Raw genomic sequence first — 26,302 nt, 5'->3', positions numbered from 1 at the left:
CATGGTATTTCCCCTTTTGCAACAACCTTGGAAGCAAGTTGTTGAAGATGGCAGAGCTAGAAGTTGGAAGGAGCCAGGGTTCCTAAATCACCACCTGGAGAAATACTGCTTACTAAATAGTAGCATTTAAGTGAGAAGTTGATGATTAGCCAGAGAAGCTAGTGTTAACTAATATACAAGTCTTGTTTTATTTTAAAATGTTGAAAATATATAGTAGTTTCAAATGTGAAATATCATGTCATCAAGACTAATAATCCTCCAAAGAAAATACTTGCTCAGGAGACAAATTATAAAGTTCCAATTAAAGTTTCTAGATCAAAAGCTAGAAATCCTAAGACTATATCCAGTTTTCAGAGTACAGTTATAGGCACACAAATTGAAGGAGGAACATAATTTCCATAATGTTATATAGCATTTCCATTTTTTCTTGGGTAGCCTTTCCTACAAACACATTTCCCCACCATAAGGAAATTAAAATTCTACTATACCAAAATTGTTATAGACAACTCTAAGACTATTTTTATCTATTTGCCAGTTGTTTTTATAAAGTTCATTCACTCTCTTACTTTATTAGATGAGTCTTTCATACCTACTCTTCTATTCACAACTTGCAACACGTTCCCCTCCACCTTCATTCTCAGTGGATGATCTTAACTCTCACTTAAGAAAATTGAAGCTATGAAACCAAAAGTTCTACAAACTCCCATCCACCATCATCTTGTGATATATATGTTTCCTTTCCCTTGTTACTATGGTAGAATTGTCTATTCTCCTAGCTAAGGCCCAGCACTTTAATCTTCCATCAGATTCCATTCCTCTTGCCTATTTATTATAGGACATTCTACTTAAAAAAAAATCTTCTTTCTCTTCGGCATAATCATTTCCCATCATCCTGAATCTTTCCTTAATTATTTAAACTTGCTATTAATTCTTACATCTTTTAAAAAAGAATCTTCTCTTGACCCACTTCCATTTCAAGTAGCTATCTCATTTATCTTCTTCCCTTTTAAGGTATAACTTCTTAGTTTTCTTACTCTTAATGAAGATAGCTGTCTCCACTTTTTTCCTTCCATTCTTTCCTTAACCACCCCCTCCAATCGAACTCCACCTCACTGAAACTGCCATTGTTAAGATCACCAAAGACCTCCCCATTAATAACACATTAATCAATTTTATCTCTGAGCAGTATTTAACACAATTTATCACTCCCTTCTTCTTTGAAATACCTTCTTGCTAGACTTCATTATTACCCTTGCTAAACCTTTTATGGTTCCTTCTCATCTCTGATCTCTTCTCTTTTCTAGCTACAGTCACTCTCATAATTGTACATGTTCTCATCCACTCTGATAGCTTTAAATATGCTGTTGACTCCCAAATTTATATCACTATCCTGGATCTGTCTCTAAGCCTACTTACCATCTCTGTTTGGATGTCTAATATACATTTTAGACCTAATATGTCCAAAATTACATTGCTCAGGCCAAAAATGTTGACATTACCCTTGGCCTTTTCTTTTTTTTTTTTATCACATCCCACATCTAATCTTAAAAACAGATCCAGAAGTTGACCTTTTTACTCCTCTACTGCTTTCAGCTTTGTTCAAGCCACTACCATCTCTCATATGTATTATTAAAATAACCTGTTTTCCTCTGTTTTAACCTTTTGTCCTCTTTTCAAAATCTGTCCTCAATATAGCAGTCAGAAAGATCCTTATTTTAAAACATGAGTCAGATCACAGTTTTCTTTGCTCAGAAATATCTGCTAATTTCACATCTCATTCAGAGTAAAAGCCAAAGTTCTTACAATAGCCTATAAGCATTACATAATCTGCCTACCCAAACTCCCTATCCTGTTAAATACCAGGGCTTTTCTCCTTATACTCTTCTTTTGCTCCTTACCCTCTACCCACACTGGCCTCCTTGCTGTTTCCCAGATACACTAAGCACACCTCCACCTCTGGGCCTTTATACTTTTTGTTCCTTTTATCAGGAATGTTCTCCTCAAGATAGCCATAGGCTTACTAGTTATTCATCAGATCTTCAAATGTCATTGGGCTGAGGGCCACTCTACATAAAATTTCAACCCTCTTCAATACTCCCTAATACTCTTACCTGTTTTATTTCTCCTTAGCAATTATCATTAACTAATATACTATGTGTTTTGCTTATATAGTTTATTTTTTGTCTATTTTCCCCATTAAAATGTAAGCTCTATAAGAAGAGAGGGCTTATTTTTGTTTCATTCATTCTTATATCCCCAGTATCTAGAACTGTGCTTAATTCTTAGCAGATATTCAATAAATATTTGCCAAATGAATGTTGAATAAATGAAGTATTTTAGGTAGTCATACTGGTGGAGCCTTTTTTCCCACAACTTAAAGCCATTTGTCAATTTTATAAATAGATAAATCAAAGCTGCTTCAGAACTGTGAAACTTAGATGCCCTCAAGATTTTAAAAATAAATAATATTAGCAAAATTATAATAATTAGCTGTTCAGATGACCTCACAGAATCAATGAGAAGTATTTGCATCTAAAATATTTTAATAGTAAAGAATAAATAGTAAATCTCAGTAATGTGTTCCTAGTGTTCAACGGACAACTTTACAGGTGTGAAAACTTAGACAAAACAGCTTTCATGAATACAAGAAAAGGTAAAACCAAAATATAATCATCTAATTATCTGAATAGAATTACAAGTTTTTAAGTAACATGTGGTTATCTTCCATTTAGGCCAAAATATTAAAATATAAAGAAACAAATTATTTATGAAAATATCAAAAAAAGTCTCAATTTCAGAAAATGTTTGGCTCTGTAGAAAATAAGAATAAAAAAATTAACTATAAATTTGCTGTTATTTAGGCTCCTTAATCACACTGATTTTCTGAAATTAAACAAATAGCTTTTCTGCTTCCTTTAGTTTTTGTTTCCTATCCATTTTAGCAATTACAGCCCAACGGTCCTCCTGCATTTTCCTCATAGCTCCAAGCTTCCGTGTACATCCAGGGGTTGTTAGAGATGAAGGAGTCTGAATAGAAAATAAATAAAATCATAATATGTTTAATTTAAAAAAAGAAAAAAAAAAGAATTAAATCCAGCTTTTGAAATTTGCTTTCTGAAATAAAATTTTAAAACTACCTTTTTTGGTGTTCTGACACAAAATTGAGAAATTGGTGGATTATTCTTCATGTGTAGTTTTGTCAATGTCTCTTCCTCTGAAATCATGCTCTTAAAGAGAAATATAAAAATATAATTTGGAGGCTGCCACCATTAATATTATATTATTAAATTTTTGTCTACATCCCACATATGAGAAGGAGATGGAGGAGTACAAGGAGGGAGAATAAAAGAGGAGAGAGGAGAAAGGAAAAGAAGAGGAAAAAAATAAAAAAGACTGAAGAAAGAAGAAAATGACAATCTGTCAAACAAGGACCTAGATTTTGATTCTATTAACTATATACCTAAAAGGTTATGTGGAATACAAGATGTGTATGAATAGTGTTTTTCTACTGATTTCTATTTCAGTTTCAGAGTCTTCATACTATCACTTTCCCCACCCCTTCTCCCCAACCTACTTATTTAAATACACTTAGGCCTTATAATAAGCATTCATAATCCTATAAAAATTATAAATGTTGTCAATTATCAATTTATGAATATTTTCCCAAATAATAATAGCTAACATTTATTCAGTATTTTCTTTATGTCAGGCACTACTTTAAGCACTTTGCATATTTTAATTAGTTTTAATCCTCACAATATTTTTATGACACACAAATACTATTATTATCCCCACTTTAAAGGTGAAGAACTGAGACACACAAATATTAAGTAACTTGCCCAAGACTATACAGCTAGTAAGAGGTGGAGCCAGGATTCAAATCCAGGTTGGCTCCAGAATCCATTTCCTTAATGAATATGCTAAATAAATTTAGTCAGGTAAGCAATCAGTTCACATTATCTTTTCCTGCTCATTAAAGTCACACTTGACACAAATTTCAGAAGCTTCATGGATGAAAGTATTCAGCCATTTTCATGAATTCTAAGATTTCAGCAGAATTCACTTAGTCACAAAGAACTGACTTTTCAGATACACTCAAATCAGTATGCACCAACTGACCAACTTAGAAAAGAGAAATTATTTTAAAAATCATATTGTAAACTATCATTAAAATTTTGCTTACTGCATGGTAACTGAATGTTCATTAATGGCTGCCTATATAAAAAGAATAAATTAACCTAATTTAAAACAACAAAAACTTGTCTGTCCTTATAACTCTGTAGCATTCATCTTTTATGTGCTTATTGGGCACTTGTATATCTCCTTTGGAGAAATGTCTGGTCAAGTCCTTTGCCCATTTTTCAACTGGCTTGTTTTGTGTCATTGAGTTACAGGAGTTCCTTATGTATTCTGGATATTAATCTCTTGTCAGATATATGATTTGCAAATATTTTCTCCCAATCTTTAACCTTTTCACTTTCTTAATAGAGTCCTTTGATGCATTTAAGTTCTTAATTTTGATGAGGTCCAATTTACCTATTTTTTTTCTCTTTTGTGCCTGTGCTTTGGTGTCATCATATCCATGAAGTCCTTGCCATTCAATGTCATGAAGATTTTCCCAATGTTCTTCTAAGAGTTTCATAGTTTTATTCCTTACGATTAGGTCTTTGATTCATTCTGAGTCAATTTTTGTATATGATGTAAGGTAAGAGTCCAACTTCATTCTCTTGCATGTGGACACCCAGTTTTCCTAGTACCATTTGCTGAAAAAACCATCCTTTCCCCATTGAATGATCTTGGCACTCTTGTCAAAACTTAATTGATTATATATGTGAAGATTTATTTCTGGGCTCTGTTTTTTATTACATTGGTGTATATATTTGTCTTTATGCTGGTACTATACTATTTCAATTACTAGCTTTGTAATAAGTTTCAAAGTCAGGAACTGTGAGTCCTCCAATGTTGTCTTTCTTTTTCAAGATTGCTTTAGCTATCTGGGGCCCCTTGCAAATCTGTATAAATGTATCGAATTTTCCATTTCTGCCAAAAAAGCTGTTGGAAATTTGATAGGGAACATGTTAAATATGTACACTGCTTTTGGTAGTATTGACATCTTAACAATGTTAAGTCTTTCTATCCATGAACACAGAATTTTTTTTCTTTATTTTTAAGTCTTTCAGCAATGTTTTGTAATTTTCAGTGTATGAGTATTTTACTTTCTTGGCTAGATTTGTTCTTAAGTATTTAATTCTTTTTAATGGTATAGTAAATAAAATTGTTTTCTTAATTTCCTTTTTGGATTATTCATTGTTGGTGTATAGAAACATAACTGCTTTTCATATGTTGATCTTATACCCTTCAACATTGCTGAATTTATCTATTAGGTCCAGAAGATTTCTTGTTTAGGCTTTGTGATTTTCCATGTATAGATATGATCATGTCACCTGCAAATCAGAGGCAGTTTTACCTCTTTTTTCATTTGCATGCCTTTTATTTTTGTTTTTTATATTTGTCTAATAGTTAAAAGCCATGGCTAGAACTTCCAGTACAATGCTGACTAACACTGGTGAAAGTAGGCATCCTTGCCTTATTCTTAATCTTAGGGGGAAAGCTTTCAGTCTTTCACCATTGAGTATGATGTTAGCTTTGGTCTTCATTCATACCCTTTATCATGTTGAGGAATTTTCCCTCTGTCCTAGCTTTATGAGTTTTTATCATGTCAATTGAGACGATCATTTGGAATTTTTTTCCTTTGTTCTATTAATGTGGTGTATTATATTGATTTTCTTATATTGAACTACTCTGGCATTTCTTGGATAAGTCTCTTTGGTCATGGTAAATGATCCTCTTACTATGCTGTTGGATTTGATTTGCTAATATTTTGTTGAGGATTTTTGCATCTACATTCAGAAAGAATAATGGTCTACAATTTTCCTTTCTTGTGATGTCTTCATCTGGCTTTGGTAATGCTGGCCTTATTGAATGAGTTACAAAGTGTTCTCCCTTCAATTTTTTGGAAGACTTTGAGAGGGACTGGTGTTAAGTCTTTAAATATTTGGTAGAATCCATCGATAAAGCTATCTGGTTGAGGACTTTTCTTTGCTGGGAGTTTTGGATTACTAACTCAGCTCTGATGAGGTTTTCTGTTTCTTTTTGAGCAGATTTAGGTAATTTGTGTATTTCAAGTAGTTTTTCTATTTGTATATTTCTTCTAGGTTATCTAATTTGTTGGCATATAATTATTCACAGTATTCTCTACCTCTAAAATGTTGGTAATAACATCTCCAATTATATTTCTGACTTTAGGTATTTGCTTTTCTTTGTCAGTCTAGCTAAAGGTTTGTCAATTTAACTGATCTTTTCAAAGAAACAAATTTTGGATTCATTGATTTCCTGTTGTTTCCTTTTCTCTAATTTATCTATCTCCACTCTAACCTTATTATTTCCTTCCTCTGTCAGCTTTGGGTTTAGTTTGATCTTCTTTTTCTAGTTCCTTAAGGTATAAAGTTAGTTTATTGATTTCTTTCTTTTTCAATGTAGGAATTTACAGCTATTACATTTCCCTTAGAGCACTGTTTTTTCTGTCTTACATAAGTTTTGGTGTATTGTGTTTTTCATTTTCATACATCTCTAAGTCAAATTTCCCTTGTGATTTCTTCTCTGATCCATTGGTTGGTTAGAAGTGTGTTAATTTCCACAAGTTTGTGAATTTTCTAATTTTCCTTCTCTTATTGATTTCTAACTTCATCTCTTTGTATTAGCTTTACTTCATATATTTTAAGGGTTTGTTATTAGATGTGTAAATGATTAAAACTCTCATAACTTCCCACTGAATTGAATCTTTTATTAATATATAATGTCCTTATTTGTTTCTTGTACTTTTTGATTTAAAGTCTATTTTGTCAGATATTAGTATAGCCATCCCACCTCCTTTTTGGTTACTATTTGCACATCTTTTTCCATCCTTTCACATTTAACCAATTTACTTATTTTTATTTATTTTTTTTAAAGCTGACATGAGTCTTTTTTTTTTTGTTTACTGGAGTATGTAATCTGTTTACATTTAAGTAACTACTGATAAGGGGAGACTAACTTTTGCCTTTGATATTCATTTTCTATATGCTTTATAGGTGTTTTGTTTGTTTGTTTTTGGTCACTCATTTCCTCCATTACTCTCTTCTTTTGTGTTTAGGTGACTTTTTTGGTAGTAAAATGCTTTGATTCCCTTCCCATTTCCTTTTGTGTGTATTCTATAGATAATTTTTGTGGTTACCATGGGGATTACATTTAATGACCAAACATTATAGTAACCTAATTTGAATTTATACCAACTTCTCTTCAATAGCCTACACAAACTGCTCTTATACAGCTCCATTCTCCTTCTGTTACTGATGTCAAAAATTACATCTTTATATATTGTGTGCCCAACAACATAAATTAAGCATTTGTCTTTTAAATTATGTAGAGAATAAAAAGTGAAGTTAGAAACCAAAATTACAATCATTTCAGCTTTTATAATTTCCAATGTATTTAACTTTATCAGAGATCTTTTATTTCTTCATCTAGCATACTTTCATTTCGACCTGAACAACTCCGTTCATCATTTCTTGAAGAGAATGTCTAGTGACAACTCCCTCAGCTTTTGTTTATCTGGGAATGTCTTAATTTCACTACATTTCTGAAGGACAGTTTTGCCAGATAGCAAATGCTTAGCTGACAATGTTTGTCTTTCAGCAGTTTGAATATGTAAATCTACTGACTTCTGGTTCCAAGGTTTCCAATGAAAAATCAGCTGATAATCTTATTGAGGGTAACATATATGATGAGTTGATTCTCTCTTGTTGCTTTCAAGATTCTCTCTGTCTTTTGAATGAACTTATGTTTACCAGGTGGGGAAGGATGGAGGGAAGAGATAGTTAGGGAGTCTCCTATTGACATGTACATACTGCTATATTTAAAAAGGATAACAAACAAGGACCTACTGTATAGCACAGGGGAACAAATATATTGTGTATTAAAAAAAAAGATTCTGTCTTTCAACAGTTTGATTATAATGTGTTTTGATGTGAGTCTATTTGAATCTATCCACTTAGAATTCATTGAGCTTGGATTTGTAGATTCATTTACTTCATCAAAATCTGAAAAGTTTTCAGCCATTTCTTCAAACATTCTTTCTTCCCCTTTCTCTCTTCTCTTTCTGGGACTCCCACAATTCATATATTGATTTTTTGACAGTGTCCCATAAGTTTCTGAGGCTCTGTTCACTTTTCTTCATTCCTTTTTTTCTGTGCTTATACTCAATAGTTTATTGTCCTATCTTCAAGTTTACCAATTCTTTCTTCTGCTTACTTATATCTGCTTTTGAATCCCTCTAATACACTTTTCATTTCAATTACTGTACTGTCAATTCCAAGATTTCTTCTTGGTTCCTTTTATAATTTCTATCTCTTTATTGCTATTCTTATTTTATTCATACATTTTTCTGTTTTTGTCTATGTCTTCCTTTAGTTCTTTGAACATCTTTAAGATGGTTGTTTTTAAAGTCTTTGTCTAGTAAGTCCAATAACTGAGCTTCCTCATGGACATTTTCTGCTGATTTGTTTTGTTCCTTTGATAGGCTATACTTTCCTTTTCTTCATATGCCTTGTGATTTTATTGTTATTGCTGTTGAAAACTAGCCACTTTAATCTTATAATTTGATACATCTGCAAATCAGATTCTTCCCCTTCCCCAGGGTTTACTGTTTATTTATTTAGATTTATTTTGCTTTTTGTTTTACTATTAAAAGTGTCTCTGTGCATTGGATAAGCCTGTGGTGAAAACTTGAGATCTTCCTGGTTTTTTTTCTGAGCCTGTGTCTTTCCCTGGGCATGGCTTTCTAAATGCCCTGTAAATGGGATTGATTTTGAATGTTCTAATACTTGAACATCTGGCTCTCCAAAGAGGGAAAAAAAGAGAGAGATAAAAGTGCAGTTTGTTCTTCTGGAAGACAAATCTTCTGGAAGACACTTCAGCCAGTGAGGTTTGAAACAATGGCAGCCAGAATCTGTACCTGTACCTGTGATCAGAATCAGCAGTCAGAACACTGAACCTTGATCTTCGGAGGACAAGGTCTTATTGTTCACCCTGGTTCCAGCAAGACATGAGCATGGCCCTACCACATGGTTATGGGTTGGGTGATAGGTAGCCATTACCACTTTTAAGGCTGAAATTGACCAAAATTAACCACAACTTACTAGCCAAGTTTCCCTCTGAAAGTTACAAGCATTCAAATAGTCTTTAGAGTTCCAAAAAAAATTACTTCAGACAGTTTCTGCCATTACCATTGTTGTCTAGGTGGAGAAATGGGTTCCTGGCACTTCCTACTCCACTATCTTCTCTAAGGTCATTCTAGACAATACATTTTAAAATCTTACTTTTTATAATAATTTGAATGTTCATCAAAATTTAAATGCAACAGCTAAGAAAATTACAAAAATAACTAACTTCAAGTGATAATTATAACAAATAAAGCCCACTATGAAATGTCTTTAGACTAGTTTGAACTGTAATAAATAAAATTAAAATAAATAAAATACTGTAGTATGTTTATTATGTTACAAAGTCGTGATGCTCCTTTTAAAAATGAAATGAAATCATGAGTCATTCCGAATCTCACATAAGCTAAGAAACTAGCCTAAATTCACACTACTAGAAAAACAGTATGAATTCTAGCCCTGGAATATCTAATTCCATAGCTCATGCTCTTTCTAATAATTCTCATTACATTCTTTTAATATCTGGACTTCAGTTTGAACTGGCGGTTATTATGTACAATGACATACATAGGCTATGGAGCTAGACTGTTGGTGTTCAAATTTTGGCTCCATGCCTTACTAGTTATGTGACCTTAGGCAACGTAACAGTGTGACTCAGTTTCCTCATCTGTAAAATGAGAATAACAACCCTGTCTCTACTTCTAAAGCATGAGATTGTTTCAAGAAATAACTGAAGTAATCTGTGTAAAGTCTTTACAATAGTGCCTGGTTCACATTTTAATCATTAAAATGCTAATCATTATCTACAAAACAAAGAGATACTAGAGTAGGGATTTTCTATAAGTTAACTTCAATAATTACAATTTTAAGACTTCAGCTACTCATTATTCCAGAACAAATGAAAGTAGAGGATCCCAAAGCAGTATAAAAGCTTGAAGGATCTCATAGCTATGAGTTGGAATAATGAAACAAATGACTTTAACTGGAATTTTGTAATTAAGAATCTTTGGTAAATTGCTCCATTTCATGTAATAAGGTTTATCTCGTTTTAAATTAAATGAGTATAAGTTTAATTATTCTCAATAAATCATTATTATGCTTTAAGAAAATACTGATATGTGTTAATATACTCATAGTAGGGAGTAATTGGTGATACAAACTGCTAGGGGAACTATACTCCTTAAACATGTCACCTTTAACACATTAACCCATTAAGAATCATAGAAATGTTATAGTTTTCAACCAATATCTTGATACAGATTTCAACCAATAAGTGGTATAAAATAAAAGAACATGTATAAAATGCAAAATCAAGAGGGGTCTTGAATAACAAATTTGGCTGCAGCAAGATTAAAGATATTCACCTAGCCTTTCTTTAAAAAAAAAAAAAGGAAAAGAAATAACACTCTTCTGGAAAACAAGAGGGTTAGTCCTCTCATATGACAACTATGTTATATTAAGTATTTCAAAATGTCATGTTTTCTGAAGTTTAGGGAGATTTTTTTAACCCTAATTTCTTTAAAATGCTGCATAAGTAGAGGGTTCTGTGTTATAGTAGAGTTCTACTTTTTTTCAGTATTGCAATAATAGATACTATGCATATATATTATACATATACATCAAGAAATAATGTAGAAATATAATAATGTAAACAAATAATAAATGCTGATTATTTGTAATAATTTTACCAAAAGATCAGTAGTTTCTGAACTATCCGAATTAATATCAAACTCAAAGACCATTTTTCTCTTTTTACTACTTTCTTCAGTGGGTACATTCTTGTTTTCTCTTTGCTGAATTTTTAGTTTTGTTGGTGTCCTCACAGTATATGCCTATTCAAAAAGAAAAACAATACGTTATCCCATCAAATAAAACATATATTACTAGTAAAGGCAAGTTGAGGTTTTAGCAATCAATAATAACTCTCCGGGCCTCCCTGGTGGCGCAGTGGTTGGGAGTCCGCCTGCCGATGCGGGGGATACGGGTTCGTGCCCCGGTCTGGGAGGATCCCATGTGCCGCGGGGCGGCTGGGCCCGTGAGCCATGGCCGCTGGGCCTGCGCGTCCGGAGCCTGTGCTCCGCGGCGGGGGAGGCCACGGCAGTGAGAGGCCCGCATACCGCAAAAAGAAAAAAAAAAAAAAGAAAAAAAAAATAATAACTCTCCATTATTATTGGCATGTATATGAAGTAGAAATTTTGGATAAGAATTTAATTCAGAAGTTTTTGAAAAAGAGAGGAAGAAAGAGAGGGATGGGCAGAGATACAGAAAGAGAAAGTAAAGAGGCACTCCAGCTTCAGCAGTCAACAATCTTGAGACTTTAATTTTTCTAACAATGATTAAGGCCCAAGGCCTGAAAGCTTTTCTCACTCCATAAAAATACTTACTGATTTATTTGACAAAAAGTTTGCTTATGTTTTGTTGACAAAGTAATTCCATTAGTCAATGTTTAGTATTCCATATTACCCTGTAATATGTAATATGTAAGTTTTATAATTTTTAAAAAGTATCTTTAAAAAGTAAGGGCACTGATATTAGCAAAAATGGCAGAATAAGGAGCTCCAAAAATATGCTCTTCCACAAAGCAACAAAAATGCTGGTAAAGGTGGTCAGAATCAGCTTGTTTAGAACTATGGAAATTAACAAAAAGCTTGCAACAACCTGGAGAGTTTTTTATTATTGTTGTTAATGGCTGAACTTCTGTAAGAAGAGCAAAATTAGCAGTATCTTAACTTTTCTTCATCTCATCCCCTGCTGTCTAGCTCTACGGTACCCTTAAAAAGTAACAGCCAACATTCCTGGTCCAGGCTGGCAGCCACTGGACACATCAAAACAGAACTGGGAGCTCTTTCAAAGTTTTATTCCCGAAGAGTTGTCATTATTTGACCTGCCTAGTGGTTCTCTGGATGATTTCATTTACAGGACTGTCGGTATTGGACCCAACTCAGAGCTCACTCAGTTAGAAAAAAAAAAAAGCTTTCTCCTTGATGTGTGTAGGGTAGGGAATAATATTTGTCAAAAACAATTAAAGACAAGTGTTTTAACTTTGCAGCTCCCTGAGGCAATGATTAACAGTTGGGTGAATGACAGACTAACCAAAAACCTTAAAAGGACAGCTAGGAAATAAGATGTCCATAGGGGCTTTGAAAAACCCTGATATATTCCTGGAAATACAGAAAGCCATGCTCACACAGGGCTGTAAGCACAGGAGAGACATGAGAAGGCCCTAAGCTCTTACCTGTGGCTCATCTTGAGGGTCTGCAAAAGCAGAAACTGAAGGCGAAGGCAGAGCTTTCTACTGCCTGGCTGAGTGTTGAAAGCATGCCTTAACACTAACTTATAGTCCTTTGGCAAAGATTGTGAGATTTATTGATCCGGGTATTTAAGGAAATCACTATTAAAACATTAGCTGAACATTAAGCTAACTAGTAGAGACTTTAGTGGCACTCAAAGAATACAAACTTTACAGAATTAATTTAGAAAAATCACTAAACAAACAATAAAAACTATGACAAGCAGAAACAACAAACCTTGAGGAGAAAGGGAGAATCTGATTTCCAGATTTGTCACTTACATTATTTTTAATGTTCAGATTTCAAGAGAAAATTATAAGCTGTGCAAATAAGAAATAATGGCCCATACATGTGTGAGGAAGCAATCAACAGAAACTATCCCTAAGGAAACCTAGTTATTGGACTTCCTAGACAAAGACTTTAAACCCACTATTTTAAACATGTTCAAAGTGAACATATTATAGTAATCTTATAGTCATATTATAGTCATATTATAGTAAAATAAAAACCATGTCCAAAGAACTAAAGGAAAGTATAAAGACAACGTCAAACCAAATGGAACATCAATAGATGGATAGAAATTATTTTTAAAAGAAGCAAATAGAAATTCTGGAGTTGAAAAGTACAATAACTGAAATGAAAAATCACTAAAGAGGCTCAACCTCAGATTTGAGCAGGTAGAGGAAAGAATCCATGAACCTGAAGATAGTTCAACTGATATTATCCAATCTGAGTAACAGAAAGAAGAAAAAAGAAAAATGAAAAGAGCCTCAGAGACCTGTGGGACACCATCACCCATACCAACATACACATAATGGGAATGAGAGCAGAGGGAATTCCCTGGTGGTCCAATAGTTAGGACTCTGTACTTCCAGTGCAAGTGGGCTGGGTTCAATCCCTGGTTGTGGAACTAAGATCCTGCAAGCCACATGGCACAGCCCCCAAAAAATAAATATAAAAATAAAAAAAGAATGAGAGCAGAGAGAGAAAGGGCAGAAATAATATTTGAAAAAATAATGACTGAAAACCTCCTAAATTTGATGTAACCATTAATCTGTACATCCAAGACGCTCAACAAGCTCCAAGGAAGATAAAATCAAAGAGATCCACACCTAGACACATCATAACCAAAATGTCAAAAAACAAAGAGAAACTTGAAAGTAGCAAGAGACAAGGGACTCACCATATCCAAGGTATCTTCAATAATATTAACAGCTGATTTCTCATCAGAAACAAGGGAGTCCATAAAAGATTGACATATCCAAATGCTAAAAGGAACCATTACCAAATAATTCTATATCCAGCAAAACTGTCCTTCAAAAATGAAGGAGAAATTAAGATATTCCTAGATAAACAAAAATTGAGAGAATTTGTCACAAGCAGACCTTCCCCACAAGAAATACTAAAGGCAGTCCTTCAGGCTGAAATGAAAGAACACAAGACTCAAATTCATATGAAGAAATAAAGAGCACCAGAAAAGGACACTGCATAGGTAATCATAAAAGGTAGTATAAATATATTTTTGTTTATAACTCTGTTTTTCCTATCTGATTTTAGACACAGATATATAAAGCAATAATACTGTATCAATGGGCTTAAAATGCATAAATATGTGACAATGATAGCACAAAAGAGAAAGAGGGAACAGATACATTGGGGCAAAGTTTTTATATACCATTGAAATTACACTGACATTAATTCAAACTAAGTTTAAGTTAAGGTGTTAATTGTACTTTTCCAATCACTAAGAAAATTATTCCAACAGTATAGTAAAAACCAAAAGGATTAAAGTGGTATACTAGGTAATACTTATTTAACACAAAATAAGACAGTAATGGAAAGATACAGGAATAAAAAGACATAAGACATATAGAAAACAAAGAACAAAATGGTGGACCTAAGTTCTACATTATTAGTAATTACATTAAATGTAAGTCGATTAAACATTCCAATCAAAATGCAGAGATTGTCAGAATGAATGATGGAAAAAAGCATGATCCAACTATATTATGTCCACAAAAGACACAATTTAGATTCCATAACATGAATAGGTTGGCAGTAAAAGGGTGATAAAAGATATACCATGCAAATAGTAAACAAAAGAGCTAATATCAGATAAAATATACTTAGGGCTTCCCTGGTGGCGCAGTGGTTGAGAGTCCGCCTGCCGATGCAGGGGACACGGGTTCGTGCCCCGGTCCGGGAGGATCCCACATGCCGCGGAGCGGCTGGGCCCGTGAGCCATGGCCGCTGAGCCTGGGCGTCCGGAGCCTGTGCTCCGCAACGGGAGAGGCCACAACAGTGAGAGGCCCGCATACAGCAAGGAAAACAAAAAAAAAAACAAACAAACAAAAAAATATATATATACTTAAAAAAAAGATTACTAGTGACAAAAAGGAACATTTTATAAAGGTAAAAGAGTCAATCCATCAAGAAAAGATAATTGGTATTAAGTATACATGCAGCTAACAATATAGTCCCCAACACATGAACCAAAAACTGGGAAAATTAGATAATTCAACAGTAATAGTAGGAGACTTCCATACCCCCACTTTCAATAATGAAAAGAACAACCAGACATAAGATCAGTAAGGAAATATAATACTTGAACAACACTATAAACCAGCTAGATGGATACTTAGCAAAATCACAAATTTGGAAATACAATGCATTCCTAAATAACCAATGGGTCAAAAAATAAATCACAAGGGAAATTAGAAAGTACTTTGAGAGAATGAAAAGGAAAATACAACAGACTTATGGGATACAGTGAAATCAGTGCTTAGAGAGAAGTTCATAGCTGTAAATGTCTACATTAAAAATTATAAGGGCTTCCCTGGTGGCACAGTGGTTGAGAGTCCGCCTGCCGATGCAGGGGACACGGGTTCGTGCCCCGGTCCAGGAAGATCCCACATGCCACGGAGCGGCTGGGCCCGTGAGCCATGGCCACTAGGCCTGCGCGTCAGGAGCCTGTGCTCCGCAACGGGAGAGGCCGCAACAGTGAGAGGCCCGCGTACAGCACACACACACAAAAAATTATGATGAAGACATGACAATTAAATACAGTATAGTACCCTGAGTTGGATCCTGGAAGAGAAAGAGGACATTAACGGAAAAACTGTGAAATCCAAATCAAGTCTGAAGTCTAGTTAATAGTAATGTACCAATGAATGATTCTTAGTTTTGACAAATGTACATGGTAATGTAAGATGTTAACAATGGTGAAAACCGGGTGAGGAATATAAAGGGATTCTCTGTATTACCTTTGTAACTTTTCTATAGATCTAAAATTAATTGCAAAATAAAACTTCATTTGAAATAAAAAGTAAGGTCACCACACCACCAGAATAGCTAAAATCAAAAAGATGAAAAATACCATGTGGTGACAAGGATGCGCAGCAATCAGAACTCTCATTCACTGGTAGCCAGAATGTACAATAATTTGGTACAATAAATTGGTAAAATAATTTTTTAAAAATATGATTGGCAGTGTGATACAATAAGATATATATATATATTTGGTCTTTGTCCTTGGTTCCTGACACAACTTCTAAAACCCTTGTAATTTCCTGAGCGACAGGGTTGACGGGAGGCATCTTTTGGTATAATATTTGGTCTTTGTCCCCACTGATGTTGATAGGAGAGTTTTTTGTTATTCATAATGAGCTCCTTTCAACTTACCTGAGTTTATGCTAATGAAATAACTGGTGGTAGGGGGTGCTTCAGGATGATAGCTTCAGGATGGTGGCTGGTTGCCAGGAAGACCAAGGCATGATTAGAAGTTTGGAACCTTTCACCCCACCCCCTGAACTCCTAGGAGGGGAGATGGGTTAAAGACTGAGTTAATCACCAATGGCCAGTGATTTAACAAATCATGCCATGTAATGAAACCTCCATAAAACCCCTAAACAGTGAGGTTCAGAGAGCTTCCAGATTGGTAGACACATGGAGGTGTTGGGAGGGTGGCACTCCCGGAGAGGCATGGAAGCTTCTGTGCCCCTTTCCCCATACCTTGTGCCCTATGCATTTTTTCTATTTGGCTGTTCCCAAATTGTATCCTTTATAAAAACTGGTAATAGCAAGTAAAGTAATTTCCTGAGTTCTGTGAGTCATTCTAGCAAATTATTAAACCTGAGAAGGGGGTTGTGGGAACCCCCATTTTATAGCCAGTTGGTCAGTAGTACAAGTGGCAAACCAGGACGGTGTCTAAAATGGAAGCCTTGTGGGACTGAGCCCTTAACCTGTGGGGTCTACATTAACTACATTAACTACAGTGTCAGAATTGAATCAAATTTCAGGACACCTAGTTGGTGTCTGGAGAACTGGAGAATTGGCTGATGTGGGAAAACACACACACACACACATTTTGTATCAGAGTAAAAACAGCTCAGGCTGTATCTGTTAACATGGAATGTATTATGCATAACCCTGTAACCCAGCGATTTCACTTCTATGGACATACCCAACCAAGATGCGTACATGTCAAGCAATACATTTTTATAGCAATGCTATTCATAAAAGCCCACTCTGGAAGCTAACCAAATGTCCATTAACATTACAAGAGATAAATAAGCTGTGGTACAGTCACACCATGAAATACCAAATAAAAATAAAGCAACTTCAAGCAACAATGTGGATGAATCTCATAAACATAATGTTAAATGGAAAATGTCAAAACAAAAAGAATATGATTCTAATTATAGAAAATGCAAAAACAGGTACATCTAATACTAGAATTTGGGACAGCAGTTGGCCTTGGAGGAAGGGCTAGTGACTGGAAGGGGAAACAATCAACTCTTCTGAAGTGATAGTAATAGTCTCTTTTAATCTGAGTGCTAGTAATAAGGTTAAGTTTGGTGTGTAAAGATTCATCAAGTTGTATAATTATGATCTGTGTATTTTTCTTGCATATATTTCAATAAAAAGTTTTTTTAAGTAAGGTCATTCTTCAACAGAGATCATTTCATATTTTGAATAACAGAATACTAAATAAAACAAAATAATTTTATATAAAAGGCTTGCTAAAAAAAACTATTCTTTTTTAAAAAATACAATAAAAATAAAATAAAAACAACATATCTTTTTTTAAAAGCCTTGCTAAGCTATGTACTTTACTAATTTTCATAAATTTCACGAGGTGCATAATATTGTATATATAACAGGATATGAGTGGAACTCTTTCTTTTGCTCTGGAATTGTCAACTAAAGCACAAAGCTGGGGGAAAGTGCCAGTAACACATATTCTAAAGAAAGCTACCTATAATTAAGGCCAGCTCCTTCTCTAAGCCTTATTAAAAGTTGGTAGAACAGGCCTAACAATCACCAAATACCTCTCTTATTCCAAGTTATTTTAAGGAAACTGGGAGGTTAAAGCACAAAATTTCCACTTAGGGGGTAAAGACAGGTTGAAATACTCTTCCCCGCGACTCCCAAGACAAGTGAGGATATAACTTTAAAAAGCAGCCTTATAAGAAGGGGAGACTGGCATCTCATTCCCTAAGTGGATATAAACCTAGGCAGAAAATTTGTTTATCTGTCTTTGTGTCTGCCTGAGCAAAGGAAAAAGAAATTAGAGAAAGATAGATGGCAGAGAGCGGGAAAGGGGGAGTCAGAAGTAGAGCATTATGCACAACCATTTAGCATTGAAAGGTTGAATGAATTCCCCATGGATTAAATGGACATGTCGAAGCTAGCTAGAAATGAGCCACCTTGTTAGTGGCACCTGCTCCACAGGGCTGACTGCTAAGTAAAAGACTCCAGCAGCAAGATGATGAGGAGTAAACAGCAAAGGGAGGTAACTGAGGTCATACTGGAAAATGCAAGTCAAAACCAGATTTTGTACATCAGGGACCTATGTACTGGTGAATGCCAGAAAGTGATAAAATTTGCCCAAGATGTCATTAAGTTGTGAACATTGATAGATTAAAAAAATGAAACCATTTCGTGCTGGTATAACAAATAATTGAAACTTTAAAGAAAATGGTTTCATGTCTATGTGTGTGATACCAGATATATGGTATGTGATAACAGAGACTTATTTTTTATTAAAAAAAATTACTACTTTCTTAGAAAGTTTAGCAACAAACCTTTGGTAATGGTGTAGATAAAGTATTTTTGGCAGATGTCCACAGACAGTCTCTAATATCTTTTGATTTGCCGTAATCAGCTGATGGGAATTTTCCAGATATATTTTGTGAAGGAGCTGCTTTAGAATCAAGTTTCCAACAGCTAGTTTCAGGTGTGTCCAATAAAGATGTCTGTGTTTTCTATATTGAACAACAGAAGTGAATAAAGTCATCATTAAATGTCATTTTAATTAAAGTACAGCAACTAGAAGAAATATCACTGAAATAAACTAGAATTTACTCCCAAATTTAGTATTGATTAGATAACTTTGAATAAATTTCACTTATCTTCTTTGTCACTTTATTTTCCCATTTAAGATGAAAATGGTATCTGCCCCTCTTTGCCTTCACAGAGCTGCTATGAAAACAAGTAAGACATCTCAACTCCCTATTTGACCAAAAGTTGAGAATTCTCCAGAGAAAAATCTCTATTCCTGGCGGCAAAATAATCTTAATCTGAGGTTCATTCCAATAGCTAACAGCCAAAGGGCATTCTCTTTTATGCTTTCATATTTCCTCTATCATCTATAAAAATATCAGCTTTTCCTATCCACCAGCTTCATTCCCCTCCAAAAAAAAAATAGAGAAGAAAAATTATGAAAGTAAAGAACTAGAGAAATTTTCAGGAAAATTTTCAGGGCAAGGTAAAGGTAGCTGATTAGAAGGCACAAACTACTATGTATAAAATAAATAAGCTACAAGGATATATTGTACAGCACAGAGAATATACCCTATATTTTATAATAACTATAAATGGAGTATAACCTTTAAAAATTGTGAATCTCTATGTTGTATACCTGAAACTTATATAATACTGTAAGGAAACTATACCTCAATTAAAAAATAAAATATAAATTTTTTAAAAGGAGCTAAATAAGGTAATTTGAAGGTTTCTTGCCCAGTTTTAGTGATCTCACTTCATTATCCTTTTTCCAATAGGTATGAATTTTGGCAGCATTTTTTCCACAGAGTTGCATTTCTATATCCTTTTCCATAAATATTTCTATATCATAGCTGATAACACAGTTTTAATGAAAGCAAATTTTCTTCTGCTCTCTGGACTCATCAGGAGTCATCTTCAAAATCTCCAAAATGTAACTGCTTTCATGGACAAATTTTTCTTACCCAAAAGGACGGAGAATAGCAACTACACCACCCTGTGGTCATATCTTGGAATCTAACATTTCCCTGGTAGCCTAAAATAAAATGCACCAGCATTCTAGACTACTGAAATAACCCTCTTTGTAATACATCATGAAAATGTATATACTTTCCTACAAGTTACATTCTTTTCTGAATATTACATTTCCAATGATGCATATATACAGAACACTCATGATTTTCTCTGTTGTTCTTTTTAAACAAACATTTATTCGGCATTTCCTATGTGCCAAGCACTATTTTAAATGCTTCACAAAGCATTAAATGAGATAATATTCTCATTTAATCTTCATAACAACTTTAGGAAAAAGGTACTATTATTATCCCTAGGTGATAAAACTGAAGCATGAAGAAGTAACGTTCCCAACCTCAGAAATGTTTGATAAACCTAATGATTATTATATATAAGGCTTGTGATACTTCAATATTGTTGGAATAAAGCATAGCACACAAAAGCCTATTAAATCTTTTCATTTCTTTTATCATTTTCTCATTATTTGCTATATATATATCTAGACACCGAGACAAAATATAGGGAATTAACTAATCTACTTGATAACATATATAAATAATAGACATATATTACTGGAATTATACATGAATCAAAACAACTCCATAAGAATGTGATATATACTTTCATAATATGAACACATTCTATATTTAGAAATAAATATTGGAGTTTAACCAATTTATTATCTTCATCAGACACTTCGCTTAGACTATATCTAACCCTCCTGGCTAATTTTAATATAACAATAATTTCTCCATATATAATGTTTTCAAATGTCTATCACAGTGTCCGGACATATGAAGCATCTAATATTCACTCACAGGTGCAGTATTTCTTTCTTTCTTCTCTTTGAACCCAAATGTAACAAAATTATAGCACTGTCTATACCAAAAAAACTGAACATTGCTGTTTGGTATAGACAAACAACATACTCTTATGTTAAACAAACATATACAAACAATATACAAACAAACAAGACAAACAATATACTGTTACATTCAGTTTATAGTTAAAGCAACTTCTGTGGGGACTTAGGAGACTACATCACTGTGTATAAGGAATATTTAATCATTTTAACTAAAATTTGCAATAAAACTCTTCTGTAATAATTCTATATTACCAACTGGATTAGAAGCTGAATATAACCTCCTTTTCTCATACCTGATGCTTCCTTCTATGTACAGGGTACATTCTTAACTTCTCTCTGCTTCCTTAGGGAAACAGCAATGACTTAATGGGATTGTTGAATATGGAAGGAGTAACGGGGGACATAGTTCAGCCCCTTCCTTACTCCTCCTCTTGGGTACCAAAAGAAGTACACATTCTACTCTATGCCATACATTTTACAAGAGCAAGCTATTCAAGTAGGTACACTTGTCCCAGTCTAGCTCTACCTGTGATAGAGTAGATAAACTTGTTTAATTTAGGATTTCAGGATTAAGAAATCCTGTTGCCTTCAAATATAAGCCACACTGTCCAATATTATTTGTCAATAATAAAGATATTATGTTGATTTTCACTGCCTTTCTCAGTTGGCTTAGACTTAAGAGAGCAAGATGTCATTTATTTAGCCCTCTCAAACCTCAAAATTAAACACAATCTAAACATGAGCTTTAGAATTTTTAATTGAAATATTTTCCCCCAATGTTGGAAATTTCTCAAGAAACACAGAAGTACCTAATTTAATGCTATAATAAAAACTATAAAATAATAAAATCTCTAAATTTCCAAATGACAAATGCTTTGAAATTTTTTAGCTAATGCTTTTGAATTAATAAATAGAAACAATTTTGAAAATGAAATTGTGTGATATATATATATTTAATTTTTATTGGGGTATAGTTGACTTACAATGTTGTATTAGTTTCAGGGGTACAGCAAAGTGAATCTGTTATACATATACATATATCCAGTCTTTTTTAGATTCTTTTCCCATATAGGCCATTACAGAGTATTGAATAGAGTTCCTTGTGCTATACCATAGGTCCTTATTAGTTATGTATTTTTATATAGTAGTGGGTATACGTCAATCCCAATCTTCCAATTTATCCCTCTCCTATCCTTACCCCCTGGTAACCATAAGTTTATTTTCTACATCTGTAACTCTATTCCTGTTTTTTAGATAAGTTCATTTGTAGATTCCACATATAAGAAATATCATATGATATTTGTCTTTCTCTGTCTGACTTAACTTCACTTAGCATGATAATCTCTAGGTCCATCCAAGTTCCAGCAAATGGCATTATTTTGTTCTCTTTAATGGCTAATATTCCATTGTATATATGTACCACATCTTCTGTGTGATATATTTTTGATGTTATTTTCCCATTTATGAACAAAAAAATTTACTAAGTAGATGTTAGAAAGTGAAATGGTTATAAAGAAATCTATGAGAGTTATATAAAACTCTTACCTTGTCTTTTTTTTCTTTGAGAGTAACTGTGCTTTCTTTTGCCTCTCTTTTGAGGTTTGCCTGTTAAAAATGAATATCAAGTACATACAATGAAGTAATTACTATTATAAAAAATTAATGTTCCTATTATCAAATCTTTCCTAAGAAGTATTAACAAAGAATACTGCCTTCTAAATCTTATAAAATAATGAAAAGAAAAACAAATTAGTTCCTTTCTACAAAGGTATGTTATTTGATTTTGATTATCTTTTTAAAAATTTCTGATCTGTCTCCAGCAGTTATCTGTGGACTCGTAAGTCCTTTAAAACGCTGAATCTCAGCTTTCTCATTTGTAAAATGAAGTGGATGGATCATCTTATAAAGTAAGGGTATATACAAGTAACTAACTGTAAAGAGCTGCAAAGAGATCCAAAATATTGTGAGCCTTTAGAGGCAGAATTCCCTTTTTCTCTGTGTATGGAGAAAAGCAATTCAGTTGGACACTGAATAATCAATTTTCAACTTGAAATAAACAGGTATGAAAGAGAAAAAGAAAGTACAAAAAAAGTACAAAATACTTACAAAATAATACATCATTTCTCTAGTACTCCAGGAAATAATACATTTTGCTGGAGATTAGGGCATGTGTATTCAGTGGGAAAAAAAGAAAAATTAACCCTGGCCTAGAGAAAAGAATATGTGCAATGCCTTTAATATGACAATCATCTGGAAAACAGAATGGTTACAGCTCTAAGGAGCCTTAAAGGCCTCAGAGAAGAAAAAGTTTCAATAAGCACAACTTTAGGCAAACTTGCCTTGCCTGCCCATGATGCCTATGCCAATACCTGCACTCACTGAATGTCTGTGTACACCATGGTATCTCTCCTAAAGTGCTGCTCCTAACCAGAGAACACACTTCACCATGAAAGAAGCTGGCAATAAGCTGATGTAACAGTAGTCACTGCTCTTATTATGCATCCTATCAACTACCAATAGTTGATCTTCAGTTATCACAACTGGGGTCTACTCTATGGGGATGAAATGCTGTCTTCTAGGATAAAGTATACCCTCTATACTAGCTAAATTACACTGATTCTCAGAATATATATCTTGGCTTCTAGAGGATGGAAGGGAGAAAGCACCTCCCAAAACTGCACCTTCTCTACAACTCTGACTTTTGCTTCTCCAGAGACCTTTGTACAGTCTGTTCTAATACAACATGGGTTTCCAAGGTGTGAATTAGCTCATATACAAAGGTGTATCTTTGGTAGTGTCTAATTAATCATGAGTTCCCTAAGACCAAAGTGATAGGCAGTCCACTAAGGTACCTATTTAATCTGAGTAACTAAAAAATGCCTGTAATATGGTCTGGCAAAGAGAGGACTGACTTGAGGCACAGGAGTAAAATATGATAGCCCTGTGCCCAAATTTCAGACCTGAATAAATTTACAAAACTAGAACCCTCTAAATTAAACAAAAGCCTGGTACTATTGTGGAAGGATTTTGCAATAATATCACAAATCCATACTGAATCCTTCCTACTACCATGTGCACTGAGAGAAATACTAAGACTTATGGGTAATTGGACATTATTGACTATTAGCTAACACCAATTCTTGTAACCCATAACGTTATTATTTTTTCACTAGTTTGAACGCAGGTGTACTGGGGTCAAGTGATAAATAGCACTTAATCCAAGTCCACCTCATGGTGAGCCCATGGAACCATAAACCTATCCTGTGGTCACTTCTTTAGATCCTGAGTATACAGCTGAATAGATAAACTCAATAAGTGGCAAAATCCCCATATTCGTTCTGACTACAGAGTGAGAGATTTTTATATTTGGAAGGACCAATTGGAAGACTTTAGAACTCTCCTTCCATATCAAGAATGTAAACAAATATACAAAATACCACATCTCACTAGGCAGAGATTAAGGCACCATCAAGAGATGAAAGATATAGGAAAGGTGATTTAGTACAGTCTCACAAAGCCAACCTATTTTAAGTGGAAGCTAAGACTGTCATTCAGTAACAATTTCTTCATACCAACTGGTATGTAAAATAGGTCAAAATCGGGATTGGCATATTGACTAGGATCAAAATTGGAAACTAAGAAAAAGTTTCATACAAAACATGAGCTCGACTTAAATAATGGAATTGTGATTACAGAACAGAATATGTGTTTTTATTAATCCTGATAATGTAAAATAATAAAACATAAAAATTGTATACACAAAAGAATAGGCAGTAGGAGAAAGTATTAGATATACCGTTTAAAAATATAAAGGTAACGAGTAAAATAATTTAAAAAACTATATACACCTCCCAAATCAACCAAAAATACACACACATAAAATTTAGAGAAAAAGACAATAAAATAAATATTAATATGTAATATAAAATAAAATGACAAAAGCATGATTAAAATATATATCATATTGATAAGGGTTAATATCCAGAATATGTAAGGAACTCACACAACTCAACCAAAAAAAAAACCAAATAATTTTTAAATGGGCAAAGGACATGAATAGACGATTCTCCAAAGAGGATATACAAATGGCCAACAAGCGTATGAAAAGATGCCCAACATCACTAATTATAAGAGAAATGCAAATCAAAACTACAATGAGCTATCACTCACACTCCTTAGGAGGATGACCACTATCAAAATAATAGAAAATAAGTGTTTGTTGGCAAGGATGCAGAGAAATCGGAACCCTTGCACACTATTGGCGGAAATGTAAAATGGTACAGTTGCTACAGAAGACTGTATGGTGGTTCCTCAAAAATTAATAATAGAATTACCATATGAGCCAGGAATCCCACTTTTGGGTATATATCCAAAAGAATTCAGACCAGGATCTCCAAGAGACATTTGCACACCCATGTTCATTAATTACAACATTAATCACAATAGACAAGAGGTGGAAGCAACCCAAATGTCCATCACAGATGAATGGATATTCATCCATGTGGTATATACATGCAATGGAATATTAGACAGCTTTAAAAAAAAGGAAACTTTGCCACATGCTACAAATGGATGAACCTTGAAGACATTATGCTAATTGAAATAATCCAGTTACAGAAAGACAAATACTGAATGGTTCTACTCATATGAAGTATCAAAGGTAGTTAAAATCATAGAAGCAGAAAAAAGATGGTTGGAAGGGGAATTAGTGTTTAATGGATTTAGACTTCCAGTTTTGCAAGATTAAAAAGTTCTAGAGATCTATTGTACGACAATATGTATATGCTTAAAACAGTTAAACTGTATACACTTAAAAAGTGTTAAGACAGATGGTAAATTTAATGATACATATTTTACCATGATTAAAAAAAGTAAAACTACAACCATTCTATCTTATGAACATCAATATGAAGGTACTAAGTAAAAATATTAGCAAACAGAATCCAGCATCACATTAAAAATACTTCATGACCAAATGGAGTTCATTCCAGAAATGCAAGAATAATTTAAAAATACAAATCATACCAATAAATACTATTGGGAAAAATAAGCTACTAAAGAAAAAGAGACACTCAGATTAGAGACACCATCAGGGTTAATAAGAAATGGACAAAAACATATAAGACAAACAAGTCCAAAAAGAAAGTTAGGATCACAACATAAATACCAGGCAAAGCTGGCTTCAAAGCAAAAAGGACAAAGATGAAAGATACAGTTTCCAAGGGGAAATTAATTAGTATAAAATTTTACATAATGAATAGTATTCATCAAAACATATAAAGCAAAATTGGCTGAGAACTCACAAAGAAGAGAAATATAACAGTAATAAACCCTTAACTCCTTCTTTCAGCTCATGATTGATCAAACAGAAAAAATATATAACAAAGTTAAAGTAGATGTCAAAAAAAAACTGATACAGTAGATCAAACTGTTTGGTAAAGGTGGAAGAGTGAAGGCAGATTATAAAATCTTCCTCTCCCTACACTAACAAAAAAGTATAAAGGGAGGGAGGAAAGGTAAGTAGTCAAGAACTGGCAAAAATGAATTCAACAATAAAAACATACCATACCAGGCCATAATCTCTGATTCTA

The 26,302-nt window shown here is 33.6% G+C and overlaps 1 protein-coding gene across 3 annotated transcripts in view; it reads right to left on the bottom strand.

Annotated features, from left to right (window-relative positions):
• Positions 1-2,889: 2,889 nt before the first annotated feature.
• Positions 2,890-26,302, bottom strand: part of SYCP1 (synaptonemal complex protein 1) — a gene marked incomplete at both ends in the record, with an annotated part of 173,016 nt that continues 149,603 nt past the window's right edge. For all 3 annotated transcript variants that reach the window (XM_082615943.1, XM_082615944.1, XM_082615945.1), the window contains 5 exons: positions 2,890-3,027; positions 3,138-3,227; positions 10,946-11,089; positions 18,634-18,813; positions 22,257-22,316. In XM_082615943.1, the coding sequence (XP_082472069.1) occupies positions 2,890-3,027; positions 3,138-3,227; positions 10,946-11,089; positions 18,634-18,813; positions 22,257-22,316 (612 nt within the window). The remainder of the gene's footprint in view (positions 3,028-3,137; positions 3,228-10,945; positions 11,090-18,633; positions 18,814-22,256; positions 22,317-26,302) is intronic.

Source organism: Mesoplodon mirus (assembly GCF_964341445.2).
Source record: "Mesoplodon mirus genome assembly, chromosome: 3".
NCBI classification, from domain to species: domain Eukaryota; kingdom Metazoa; phylum Chordata; class Mammalia; order Artiodactyla; family Ziphiidae; genus Mesoplodon; species Mesoplodon mirus.
Note: the sequence above shows the minus strand (reverse complement) of the source record. Positions and strands in the feature narration are given on the sequence as shown.